This window comes from Sus scrofa, chromosome 7 (assembly GCF_054392235.1).
Source record: "Sus scrofa isolate SSC_HxYL_T2T_F1_AM1 chromosome 7, Sscrofa_HxYL_maternal_Yorkshire_Landrace_v2.0, whole genome shotgun sequence".
Classification (NCBI taxonomy): Eukaryota; Metazoa; Chordata; class Mammalia; order Artiodactyla; family Suidae; genus Sus; species Sus scrofa.
Genome location: NC_139389.1, coordinates 36,929,520 through 36,942,948, shown reverse-complemented (window position 1 = coordinate 36,942,948; position 13,429 = coordinate 36,929,520). Strand labels below are relative to the sequence as shown.

General features: G+C 40.2%; 1 protein-coding gene across 3 annotated transcripts in view; it reads left to right on the top strand.

The window, feature by feature from the left end:
• PRIM2 (DNA primase subunit 2) overlaps window positions 1–13,429 on the top strand; it is a 357,737-nt gene that overhangs the window by 255,459 nt on the left and 88,849 nt on the right. For all 3 annotated transcript variants that reach the window (XM_021098097.2, XM_084966367.1, NM_001244164.1), the window contains 1 exon segment: window positions 2,815–3,000. In XM_021098097.2, coding sequence (XP_020953756.1) covers window positions 2,815–3,000 — 186 coding nt within the window.

The window sequence follows — 13,429 nt, the reverse complement described above, 5'->3', positions numbered from 1 at the left end:
ATTCCTTTCTCTCTCTTTCTTTTCCTTCTGTTCTACCCAGTTATGTGGAGGGTTTCTTGCCCTTTATTTTTTTATTTTTTGTAATTTATTTTATTTTATTTTTTGTCTTTTTTTTTTGTCTTTTCTAGGGCTGCACCTGTGGCATATGGAGGTTCCCAGGCTAGGGGTCTAATTGGAGCTGTAGCTGCCGACCTATGCCAGAGCCACAGCAATGCGGGATCCAAACTGCATCTGCAACCTACACCACAGCTCACGGCAACGCCGGATCCTTAACCCCACCCTGAGCAAGGCCAGGGATCAAACCCGCAACCTCATGGTTCCTAGTCGGATTCGTTAACCACTGCGCCACGATGGAACTCCTCTTGCCCTTTTTGAAGCTTTAAGGTCTTCTACCAGCATTCAGTAGATGTTCTGTGTGAATTGTTCTACATGTTGATGGGTTTTTTTTTTTGATGTGTTTGTGGGAGAAGGTGAACATGATGTCTTACTCCTCCATCATCTTGATCCTCCTCCCCCCACCCGCTCACAAAATTCTATGATGATTGGTTTCCATGGTAATGCAATGATGCACATCTAGCCTTCCCTTGCACCTGCCACATTGTGAGTTGTTAGGTTCACTTTTGGTGACAGCAGAGGAGCTCTCACCTTTATACCTTGAGCGTTTGAAAATGGGAAAACCAGGAGTTCCTGTTGTGAATCCGACTAGGAACCATGAGGTTGCAGGTTTGATCCCTGACCTCACTCAGTGGGTTAAGGATCCGGCGTTGCCATGAGCTATGGTGTAGGTCACAAATGTGGCTCAGATCCAGCGTTGTTGTGGCTGTGGCATAGGCCAGCAGCTACAGCTCCGATTTGATCCCTAGCTGGGAGCCTTCATATGCCGTGGGCATGGCCCTAAAAAGACAAAAGCCAAAAAAAAAAAAAAAGAAAGAAAGAAAACGGGAAAACCGGATTCTTGTTCTGGGGATACGTTGATACTGATCTTCTAAATGCTGGTCCATCAATGGATGTTAATATTGACATAAAATATTATCTGATTCTTTATATTCACTGGGCTTTGCTTCCCTCCCTGTCACAGTGCTTCCACATCACTAACTGGTGCTGTGCTGGAACCTTATCACATGACTTATTGTATGAGTTTGTTTCTTTTCCTTCATGTAACCCAATTAAAGGGGAAAGTGATGTTTTTATTTTTATTTTTTATTTTTTTTGTTTTTTGTTTTTGCTTTTGCTTTTTAGGGCTGTATGTGTGGCATGTGGAAGTTCCCAGGCTAGGGTGAAATCAGAGCTGCAGCTGCCAGCACACCAGAGCCACAGCAACACCAGATCCTTAACCCACTGAGTGAGGCCAGGAATCAAACCTGCATCCTCAGGGATGGATTCATTACCGTTGAACCACAAGGGGAACTCCCATTGTTTTATTCATCTTGTTTCCCAAAACATCCAATAAATATTTGTTCTGTTACGTATAGTTGGAAAGTATTGTAACAGACATTGTGACAAACTACAGGTTCCTATTAAGGATGGTGACTGTTCATTGATGTTTTTGGAAGAGAAAATAATTTGGTAACAGCATGGAGTAACAGGCAGGGACCCATGAACTTGAGGGAGGTGGCTTTCCTGTAGTCCTCTGGGGGAGGCTGGAGGCCTGGCTGAACCTGGGTGGGGACAGAAAAGGTTAGACATTGTTGCTGGTCAGTAAATGAGGAGTGTGCAGCTGGCACTGCGGATTGAGGGGGGTGGGTGCAGAGGTGGAGGAGGGGTGGGGAGAGGGGTGGAGAGGCTTTCTCTTAGTGGTTAATTTCTTTAATGTGGTTATTTGAATTCACCTTTTGTGAACCACTTGTCATTTTTCTGTTTTACTTTGTATTTGGCCTATTTTAAAAGTTCATCTATTGTACTTTTCACCAATCATACTTTGAATCATTTATCCCAGGAAAATGAAATCTTAGGTTCACAGGAAAAGCCTGTACGTTCATTTATTTGAAATAGCTTCAGACTGGAAAAAACCCAAATATCATCCAACAAGTGAACAGTTGAACAAGTGGAGATACAGCCACACCATGGACTGTTACTCAGCAATGGAAAAGGAATGAGGAATTGATACCTGCAGCAAGTTAGATGAATTTTGCAAGAGTTATGCTGAGATAAAAAAAACCTGCTCAGAACATTAAACTATATGATTCTATTTATATAACACTCTTGATATGACAAAATTATAGAAGTGGAGAACAGATTAGTGGTTGGCAAGGGTTAGAGAATAGCAGGGGGCAGGGCAGGGGTGATAAAAAGGAAATATGGGGGGTCTTTGTGGTGGATGCATGAACCAAACATGGGATAAAATTACATAACATTAAATGCACAGACACACAGAAGTGAGCCGGGGGTGCCACTGAGAAGGTCTGAGAGTAGTGGGTTGTGTCAGTGTCCTCTTGGTTGTGATGAATATACTATAGTTTACCTTTGGGAGGAACTAGGTACAGGCATTTCTCTATTATTTCCTGTAACTGCACAGGAATCTAATGTTATCTCAAAAGAAAAATTTTAGAAAAAAATTTGAGAAATAAATTTTAATGATATTTTAGATATACTGGGTTAAATAAAACATACCGCTTTCATATGTAATCAGTATAAACGTATTAATAAGAAAAAGAGTTCATCTGTAATCACAGTAAAACAGTAATACTTCCTTACGGTTTTTGCTTTTATTCCAATTAGATTGAATTTATAATTTGCAAATTAGATTGATTTTGCAACATATGTTGTGGGGGACCCGATAAATCTACACATAACAAACCCTCTTTTATCTTGCAGCTCTCTACCAAATCCTTCCCGCCTTGCATGCGTCAGTTACACAGAGCCCTGCGGGAAAATCACCATCTTCGTCATGGGGGCCGCATGCAGTATGGGCTCTTCCTGAAGGGCATTGGTTTGACCTTGGAACAGGCGTTACAGTTCTGGAAGCAAGAATTTATCAAAGGAAAGATGGATCCAGACAAGGTAATTTTGAAAAATCGGAGCAGTCACTCAAATTTTAATTCGGTCCGAAGCCTGAAAAGTTTTTTTTCCTTTGTCTTTTGTCTTTCCAGGGCCGCACCCATGGCATATGGAGGTTCCCAGGCTAGGGGTCTAATTGGAGCTGTAGCCGCTGGCCTATGCCAGAGCCACTGCAACATAGGATCTTAGCTGCGTCTTTGAGCTACACCACAGGTCACGGCCACGCCAGATCCTTAACCCACTGATTGAGGTCAGGGATTGAACCCACAATCTCGTAGTTCCTAGTTGGATCCATTTCCGCTGCGCCACTACAGAAACTCCAGAAAAGTTTGTTTCTTGATATACTTGGAAATGAAGTTGAAAATTCTAAAAGATAATGTCTACAGTTTCATTTAGGTAAAGAGAAACTCATGTATTAATCCATTAGTTGCTAAACAAAAGATTGGGAAAGTAGATTAAATTTAAAGAGTAAGGTTGAGCCAGTGACGTGAGATACAGAGGAAGGCTTGACTGAGTCTTCCTGGTAGGGACACTGTCAGAGTCCTTGTAACTGAGTTTTCGTCACGCTGAGTTCCGTTTCCTGAGGGGTGTGTGTGCATGTGTGTAGATGTATATACACACGCACATATCATGTATTTTCAGGACCAGGAAATGTTGAGAACACATAAAGTGAAAACTGCTTAGAACACATTTTGTTGTATTGTGCAGAATCTTTGACAGAGAATTTTTCTTTCTTTTTTTTTTTACTCAATGAATTTTGTTACATTTATAGTTGTACAGTGATCATTGCAATCCAATTTTATAGCATTTCCACCTCAGACCCCCAGCCCATCCCATTCACCCCCCAGCCTATCTGTTTTGGAAACCATAAGTTTTTCTTTTTTTTGTCTTTTTGTCTTTTTGTTGTTGTTGTTGTTGTTGCTATTTCTTGGGCCGCTCCCGCGGCATATGGAGGTTCCCAGGCTAGGGGTTGAATCGGAGCTGTAGCCACCGGCCTACGCCAGAGCCACAGCAACTCGGGATCCGAGCCGCGTCTGCAACCTACACCACAGCTCACGGCAACGCCGGATCATTAACCCACTGAGCAAGGGCAGGGACCGAACCCGCAACCTCATGGTTCCTAGTTGGATTTGTTAACCACTGCACCACGACGGGAACTCCGGAAACCATAAGTTTTTCAAAGTCTATGAGTCCGTATCTATTCTGCAAAGGAGTTCACTGTGTCCTTTTTAGATTCCACATGTAGGTGATAGCATATCACATTGGTGTCTCACTGTCTGACTAACTTCACTTAGTTAGCACGATGATTTCTAGGTCCATCCATGTTGCTGCAAATGACATTATTTCATTCCTTTTTATGGCTGAGTAGTATTCCATTGTGTGTATGTACCACATCTTCTTTAGCCATTCCTCTTTTGATGGACATTGAGGTTGTTTCCATGTCTTGGCTATTGTAAATACTGCTGCAGTGAACATTGGGGTACATGTATCTCTTCTAGGCATGGTTTTCTCTGGATGGATGCCCTGGAGTGGGATTGCTGGATCAAGTGGTATTTCTATTTTTAGTTTTCTGAGGAATCTCCATACTGTTTTCCACAGTGGTTACACCTATTTACATTGCCATCAACAGTGTAATAGGGCTCCCTTTTCTCCATGCCCTCTCCAGCATTTAATGTTTGTAGACTTTTTGATGATGGGCATAATGGCCAGTGTAAAATGGTACCTCATAGTGGTTTTGATTTGCATTTCTTTAATAATTGGTGATGTCGAACATCTTTTCATTTGTTTTTTGTCCATCTGCATATCTTCTTTGGAGAATTGTCTGTTTAGATCTTTTGCCCATTTTCTTGATGGGGTTGTTTGTTTTTTTGGTATTGAGCTACAGGAGGTGTTTGTATATTTTGGAGATGAATCCCTTGTCAGTTGCTTCATTTGCAAATATTTTTTCTTGTTCTGTGGGTTGTGTTTTCATTTTGTTTAGGGTTTCCTTTGCTGTACAGAAACTTTTAAGTTTAATTAGTTTCCATTTGTTTATTTTTGTTTTTATTATCATTACTCTTAGGAGGTGGATCTGAGAAGATACTGCTCTGGTTTATGTTAGAGAGTGTTTGGCCTATGTTTTCCTTTAAGAGTTTTATAGTATTTGGTCTTACATTTAGGTCTTTAATCCATTTTGAGTTTATTTTTGCCTATGGTGTTAGGGAGTGTCCTAGTTTCATTCTTTTTTACATGTAGCTCTCCTGTTTTCCCAGCACCACTTATTAAAGGGACTGTCTTTTCTCCATTGTATATATTCTTGCCTCCTTTGTCACAGTTTAGTTGACCGTAGGTGTGTGGGTTCAGTTCTGTGCTTTCTATCCTGTCCCACTGATTTATATTTCTGTCTTTATGCCAGTACCATATGGTTTTGATGACTTTATTAGCTTTGTAGCATAGTCTGAAGCCAGGAAGCCTGATTCCTCCAGCTCCATTTTTCTTTCTCAAGATGTCTTTGGCTATTCTGGGTCTTTTGTGCTTCCGAACAAACTTTAAAATATTTTGTTCGAGTTCTGTGAAAAATGTCCTTGGTAATTTGGTAGGGATTGCATTGAATCTGTAGATTACCCTGGGTAGTATAGTCATTTTGATAATATTGATTCTTCTAGTCCAAGAGCATGGTATAATATATCTTTCCATTTGTTTGTGTCATCTTTGATTTCTTTCATCAGTCTCTTATAGTTTTCAGAGTACAAGTCTTTTGTCTCTTTTTTTTTTTTTTAATTTTCCCACTGTACAGCAAGGGGGTCAGGTTATCCTTACATGTATACATTGCAATTACAGTTTTTTCCCCCACCCTTTCTTCTGTTGCAACATGAGTATCTAGACATAGTTCTCAATGCTATTCAGCAGGATCTCCTTGTAAATCTATTCTAAGTTGTGTCTGATAAGCCCAAGCTCCCGATCCCTCCCACTCCCTCCCCCTCCCATCAGGCAACCACAAGTCTCTTCTCCAAGTCCATGATTTTCTTTTCTGAGGAGATGTTCATTTGTGCTGGATATTAGATTCCAGTTATAAGTGATATCATATGGTATTTGCCTTTGTCTTTCTGGCTCATTTCACTCAGTATGAGATTCTCTAGTTCCATCCATGTTGCTGCAAATGGCATTATGTCATCCTTTTTTTATGGCTGAGTAGTATTCCATTGTGTATATATATACCACATCTTCCGAATCCAGTCATCTGTCGATGGACATTTGGATTGTTTCCATGTCCTGGCTATTGTGAATAGTGCTGCAATGAACATGCGGGTGCATGTGTCTCTTTTAAGTAGAGCCTTGTCCGGATAGATGCCCAAGAGTGGGATTGCGGGGTCATATGGAAGTTCTATGTATAGATTTCTAAGGTATCTCCAAACTGTTCTCCATAGTGGCTATACCAGTTTACATTCCCACCAGCAGTGCAGGAGGGTTCCCTTTTCTCCACAGCCCCTCCAGCACTTGTTATTTGTGGATTTATTAATGATGGCCATTCTGACTGGTGTGAGGTGGTATCTCATGGTAGTTTTGATGTGCATTTCTCTTATAATCAGCGATGTTGAGCATTTTTTCATGTGTTTGTTGGCCATCTGTATATCTTCTTTGGAGAAATGTCTATTCAGGTCTTTTGCCCATTTTTCCATTGGGTGATTGGTTTTTTTGCTGTTGAGTTGTATAAGTTGCTTATATATTCTAGAGATTAAGCCCTTGTCCGTTGCATCATTTGAAACTATTTTCTCCCATTCTGTAAGTTGTCTTTTTGTTTTCTTTTTGGTTTCCTTTGCTGTGCAAAAGCTTTTCAGTTTGATGAGGTCCCATGGGTTTATTTTTGCTCTAATTTCTATTGCTTTGGGAGACTGACCTGAGAAAATATTCATGATGTTGATGTCAGAGAGTGTTTTGCCTATGTTTTCTTCTAGGAGTTTGATGGTGTCCTGTCGTATATTTAAGTCTTTCAGCCATTTGGAGTTTATTTTTGTGCATGGTGTGAGGGTGTGTTCTAGTTTCATTGCTTTGCATGCAGCTGTCCAGGTTTCCCAAGTCTTAGCCACAGCAATTAGACAAACAAAAGAAATAAAAGGCATCCATATAGGAAGAGAAGAGATCAAACTGTCACTGTATGCAGATGACATGATACTATACCTAGAAAACCCTAAGGACTCAACCCCAAAACTCCTTGAACTGATTAATAAATTCAGCAAAGTGGCAGGATATAAGATTAACATTCAGAAGTCAGTAGCATTTCTGTATACCAGCAATGAAACATTAGAAAAGGAATACAAAAATATGATACCTTTTAAAATTGTACCTCACAAAATCAAATACCTCGGAATACACCTGACCAAAGAGGTAAAGGACCTATATGCCGAGAACTATAAAACTTTAGTCAAAGAAATCAAAGAAGATGTAAAGAAATGGAAAGATATTCCATGTTCCTGGATTGGGAAAATCAATATTGTAAAAATGGCCATACTACCCAAATCAATCTACAGATTCAATGCAATCCCTATCAAATTACCCATGACATTTTTCACAGAACTAGAACAAACAATCCAAACATTTATATGGAACCACAAAAGACCCAGAATTGCCAAAGCAATCCTGAGAAACAAAAACCAAGCAGGAGGCATAACTTTCCCAGACTTCAAGAAATACTACAAAGCCACAGTCATCAAAACAGTGTGGTACTGGTATCAAAACAGACAGACAGACCAATGGAACAGAATAGAGAATCCGGAAATAAACCCTGACACCTATGCTCAATTAATCTTTGACAAGGGAGGCAAGAACATAAAATGGGAAAAGGAAAGTCTATTCTGCAAGTGTTGCTGGGAAACCTGGACAGTCTTTTGTCTCTTTAGGAAGGCTTATTGCTAGGTATTTTTATTCTTTTTGATGCAATGGTAAATGGGATTGTTCCCCTAATTTTCTTTCTGATCTTTCATTATTAATATGTAAATATTTCTGTGTATTAATTTTGTATCCTGCGACTTTGCCAAATTCATTGATGAGCTCTAACAGGTGTCTGGTAGCATCTTCAGGATTTTCTAGGTATAGTATCATATCATTTGCAAAGAGTTATAGTTTTTCTTCTTCCTTTCCAGTTTGGATTCCTTTTATTTCTTTTTCTTTTCTGATTGCCGTGGCTAGGACTTCCGAAACTAGGACTTCCAAAACTATGTCAAATAGTAGTGGCAAGAGTGGACATTCTTGTCTTGTTCATGATCTCAGCGAGATTTCTTTCAGCGTTTTACCACTGAGAATGATGTTAGCTCTGGGTTTGTCATATGTGGCCTTTATCATGTTGAGGTAGGTTCCCTCTATGCCCACTTTCTGAAGGGTTTTTATCAGAGAATTTTTCAATGGACACTTATCACCGTCAGCCTGAGAACTGCCTTTAAATCTGTTCATAGTTCTCAGATTCCCACTCTGTTCCTATTTCTCTTTCATATACTAGCTAATAACATTTTATTTTGAAGCTACAGTTTTTGGCCCCTCTGTACCATGGCACTGTGGTATGAGGTGAAGTTTTTTGTTTACTTCTTGGTTTGCTTCTTCCTAGGAAAGAGAAACTACAGAACAAAGAATGTTTACCAAGTACATTGTACAGTGATGCTTTACCATGTCCTGCATCAGTTTGCTAGGACTGCTCTAGGAAGATAGCATAGACCGGCTGCTGTAGACAGCACACCTGTACTCTCCAGGAGGCACGTCTGGCTTCTCCTGAAGCCTCTCTTGGCTTTCAGCTGCACCTTCCCAGCTGTGTCCCCTCTGTGTCCATGCCTCTTCCAGGACCCCAGAAGAGAGTCCCACCCTTATGCTCTCACTTAACCTCCATCACCTCTTTAAAGGTCCTGTCTCCCAACACATAAAGGTAGGACCTCAGCATCTGAATTTCAGGACATAGTTCAGTCCATCAGATGACTTTAGCTTTAGACTTAATGACGTGTTTAGCCTCTTTTATAGTATATTGTAAAAAACTCTTAAAATTTTTACAGATTTGTTTTTAAAACTGTCTTCATTGATTATTGTCCATAGGATCTTAAATTTATCACTGAATAATTTTCTTTAAATATAATTTTGAATAATTTTTATTAGACTGCTATTATACTTATTTTATTTTAAAGTAAGGCATCCTGATTACAGGAATACGACAAAGACAGAAAACTTTCCTATCATTTCCCCATTTAGGAATAATTGCTGTCAATATTTTAGCCTTTTTCTGTAGTCCAAATTGCTAGATATCATTGCATTTTTTCCCATTAAAATTGACATATTATCATTTTCCCAAGCTGTTGAATATTTTTTGAAAATATAATTTATGTTAGTTGCATGACAACACACCCTTGTAAAGTGATATAATTTGTTTAATCATCCACCCGTTAGTGAACGCTTGGTTGTGTCTGACTCTGTGCAGCTGATATCCTGAGCACATAAATCTCTGATTATGAGTCTGATTGTGCCCTCTGTATGTATTCACTAGGGAGTAAATTAATCTGGTGAGGAACTGTAAACAGTTGTGAAATTTGGGTACATGCCATGAAATGCTGCAAAGGCTTCAAATTAGATTTTCATCAAGCTATGTGAGAACCTTGCTGTCATTGACATCATTGTATATTATTACTTGGAAATGTTTTTCGATCTTTTTATTAGGAATTTGATATATTAAATAGGAAGGTGTATCAGGGCTCTTCAGAGAAACAGAATCAACAGAGTGTGTGTGTGTGTGTGTGTGTGTGTGTGTGTGCATGCGCGCGCGTGTGTGTGTACACCAAAAGAGGTAGATTACAAGGAATGGCTCATGTCGTGATGGAGGCTGGCAAGCCCCAAGGTCTGTGGGCAGCAGGCTGGGGACCCAGGAGGTGATAGCCGAGGTCTACCCTGAAGGACCTGCGGGTTTGATACCAGGAAGAGCCAGTATTGCAATTTGAGCATGGAAGCTGGAGAAAGGCCACGTGTGAGCTCACAGCAGGCAGGAGTAAGGAGCCTCTTACTCACAGGTGGGCAGGACCCACCCGGGGAGGGCATCCTGCTTCACTCCGTCTGCTGGTTCACAGGTTAACCTCATCCGGAAACACCCTCACAGACACACCCAGAATAACGTTTGACCCAAGGTCTGGACACCCTCATGGTAGAAAATTAAGCACCCCAGGAGACAGGTCCTTGTGAGCTGCGGGTTTGCGGTGAAGAGGGAGAAGTTGAGGTGTGTGTAGCCGGGTGTGTGCTCTGAGCTCGGCCGGAAGAGGGCTGTAGATGGGGAGCCTGTGCCTCCTTCACTGACCAGCTGCTTCTGGGTGTACTGGTGTGGCTCCCTGTTTTCCTCCATATTTAGTTATTTTTAAACCTATGTGTTTAAAAATTTTTTTCAAATGGGATTTTTATTTTACAATGTAAAAGTCATTTTCTTAAACAAATTATGGTAAAAGAAAATCAATAAATAATTTTTACCTTTCTAGTTAATATATAGCAGTCTGTGTTTTCATTAGCTTATTATTGATTATAGCAAATATAATATTCTGACTAAAAGTTTTAAGTTACACTTAAGATTTACTGTGTGTTGTTGCAGAGCCTGTTTTATAACTAAATGTTCATGTTTTCCTCAAGGATATCTTCTTACATATTTTTGCAGTGAAATGTAATTTAGTATCCCTTAGTTTCTGAGAATATTCTTGTCAACTTAATCACTGTACCTACTTGTTAAGTGGTACATTCAATTAAAAACACTCAAGAGGTGTAGGAACTGATTGCCTAAAATACTGTCTGCGGAGAATGGTTGCGGAGGATCTGTATTAGACATTTTTAGTAGGGCTCTGATGAAAAGACTTGGATGTTGAACCCAGGAAGCTTTTGGAAAATCACTCGTATTGAGTAGCTTGTTCCCTGACAGTGCAGGATAATTTGGGGGAAATTTTCAGTTTCTCCTTTATGTGGTTTCCCAGGTGACCACACATCTGATTCTTTCTGTGCTCAGGCCCTGGTGGAAACTTTCTCAGGTACATTGCTTTGTGTCTCTGGGTAGAAACCAGGGTACCCGGCCAGTGCTTTGTGGAGCAGGAAGCGATCGGTACCTCCAGGGCTTCTGAGCTGTGCTGTTGCCACTGCTGCTGCTGCTGCGTGCTGGGAACCGAACTTGCCTTTCCCACCTCCCTTCCAAAAATGACCCTCTGTTCCCTGGGAACTGACTTCTGAAGCAGAACTGAGTCTGGCTCGCATCTTCCTTTGCTTGGTTTGTTGCAGGCATTTATTTAGTTTTTTTGTTTGTTTGTCTGTTTTTAATACTTTGATTACTTTCCTGTCTAAGGTTGTATTTAATATTGGAGGGGAGTTTGTTGTCTGTATTTATTGACACAGTGATCTAAAACTGTATGCATTAGTTTTGTAACTGCCACCCAGAAGGTAAATGTTGACATAGCCTATTCCTGGATACCTTTTATTAAGGTCAAGCGTTATTTTTGTACCAGAGTCTACAGATTCTCCTTTTCTCTTACAGTCATTTTTGAATAGTGATAATGTGTTTGTGGAAGCAGCAGATGGTTTTGATGCTCACTGTTAGTCATTTTTTTATTAGGAGTTCCATGTACTTAGTCCTCCTCTATGTGTAACAGGTAGCCATCTGTCTATAAGATGCTTATGCAGGGTTGTTAGTTTGGTTTGGTTCATTTTCTATTCTTTTAAGACTGTTTTCAGGTGTTAATATTATGTAGAGGTGGCCCCTATCAGGCTCCTGGTCATGTGCTGCCAGCTTACGCTCTAATAATTTGGGGGACTTATCACTGCCTCATGTTTATTGTTTATTTATTATCTATCACGTACAATTAGAATGAAACTACATAGAAGTGGCGGCTTGTTCTTGTTCACTGCTGCGTGTTCAGGCACCTAGAACCTACCTGATTCATGGTAGGAACTCGTACCTGTTTATTTTATTTACTTATTTATTTAGTCTTTTGAGGACTGCACCCATGCGTATGGAAATTTCCCAGACTAGGGGTCAAATCAGAGCTATAGCCACAGGCCTACACTACAGCCACAGCAAGGCGGGATCCGAGCCGTGTCTGTGACGTACACCACAGCTCATAGCAACCCCAGATCCTTAACTAACTGAGCAGGGCAAGGGATCGAACCCACGTCCTCATGGGTACTCATTGGGTTCATTACCACTGAGCCATGATGGGAACTCCTGTACCTGTTTATTGAATGAGCTGAATAATAAATCCCCTAGAAATAAATACTCTGAGAACTAGGAGGTTTGACCTACTTTCCTCATATTCCTTCATGTAACTCACAGCATAGTCCCACACAGTTGCTTACTTGTTAATGTGCTGTCATTCCATTTATAGTGAACTTGAAGCTAAAGTAAATCAAGAATTTTAGTGTGACTTGAAATTTGTGATAGACGTTATTGATTTTATACATTAGAAGGGATTTTTTATCATTGCCTTTCCAAGGTGTCCACGAAGTTAAGAGCCCTTAAAGGTTATCAGAGCAGAGGGCAGGGCTTCTGGTTTATTTTCTTACACTTCATTTGTTTAGTAATTACAATTCTCTCTCTTTTTTCCTTTGCCGTATTAAGAATAGAATACTTGTAGTGATCTACTTTTCTTGAACTTTGTACATATCGTCTTTATAATTGTTATCAAATTGTAGCATTTATGTTTGCATGTGCATCATCACAGTGGATTTTGAGCTACTTGATTGCAAGGACTATGATTTTTCCACTCTGGGATTAGCACAAGACCTGGCAGCTATTAGAAGTTTGCTGGCTATGTGGTCTGTTCTGCCAGAGTTTTAAAAAGTGGCTTTCAGTATGAGAAAATAATTTATTACATTTTTCTTTTTAGGTAGAGGTATATTAATAGTCATTTTAGTAGCTAGCCAAATTTGTTGTCATCTGTGTATTTCTCTAAATCAGAATATAGGTTGGAGGGATATACAAGTGTATAAGAAGTGGTAACCAGTTATCATTATTTTAATTAATGTCCAGAAATACAGTATGTCCTCAGTTACTGATATTTAAATAATACATTAATCTAATTATGGCTCTTATTAAAAGTACGAAGACGTATATGTGTGTGCACGTGTGTGATGTACGTACACACTCCATCTGCTTTGTGCCCATCACTTGGCAGACTTGTATTGAGTATTGACCATGGGCAGGTGCCCTTCTCAAGATCCTGCAGTGAAGGTGCAGCCCCTACTTATGAGGTGTTAGGGCCTCCTGGACAGCAGACTTATTCAGTACACTCACGGCTGGGGTGGAGCTGGTCACAGGGCTCTGTGCAGTGGGGGAGCTAATGGGAGAACGTGCCTGAGTGAGGAGGTTATATTTGCCAGGTGAAGTTAGGGGTTCACCAAAAAAAGACAGGGTTCCACATGGAAGGGCAGCCTTATCAGAGGACCTTGGATGGGAGAGTGTAAC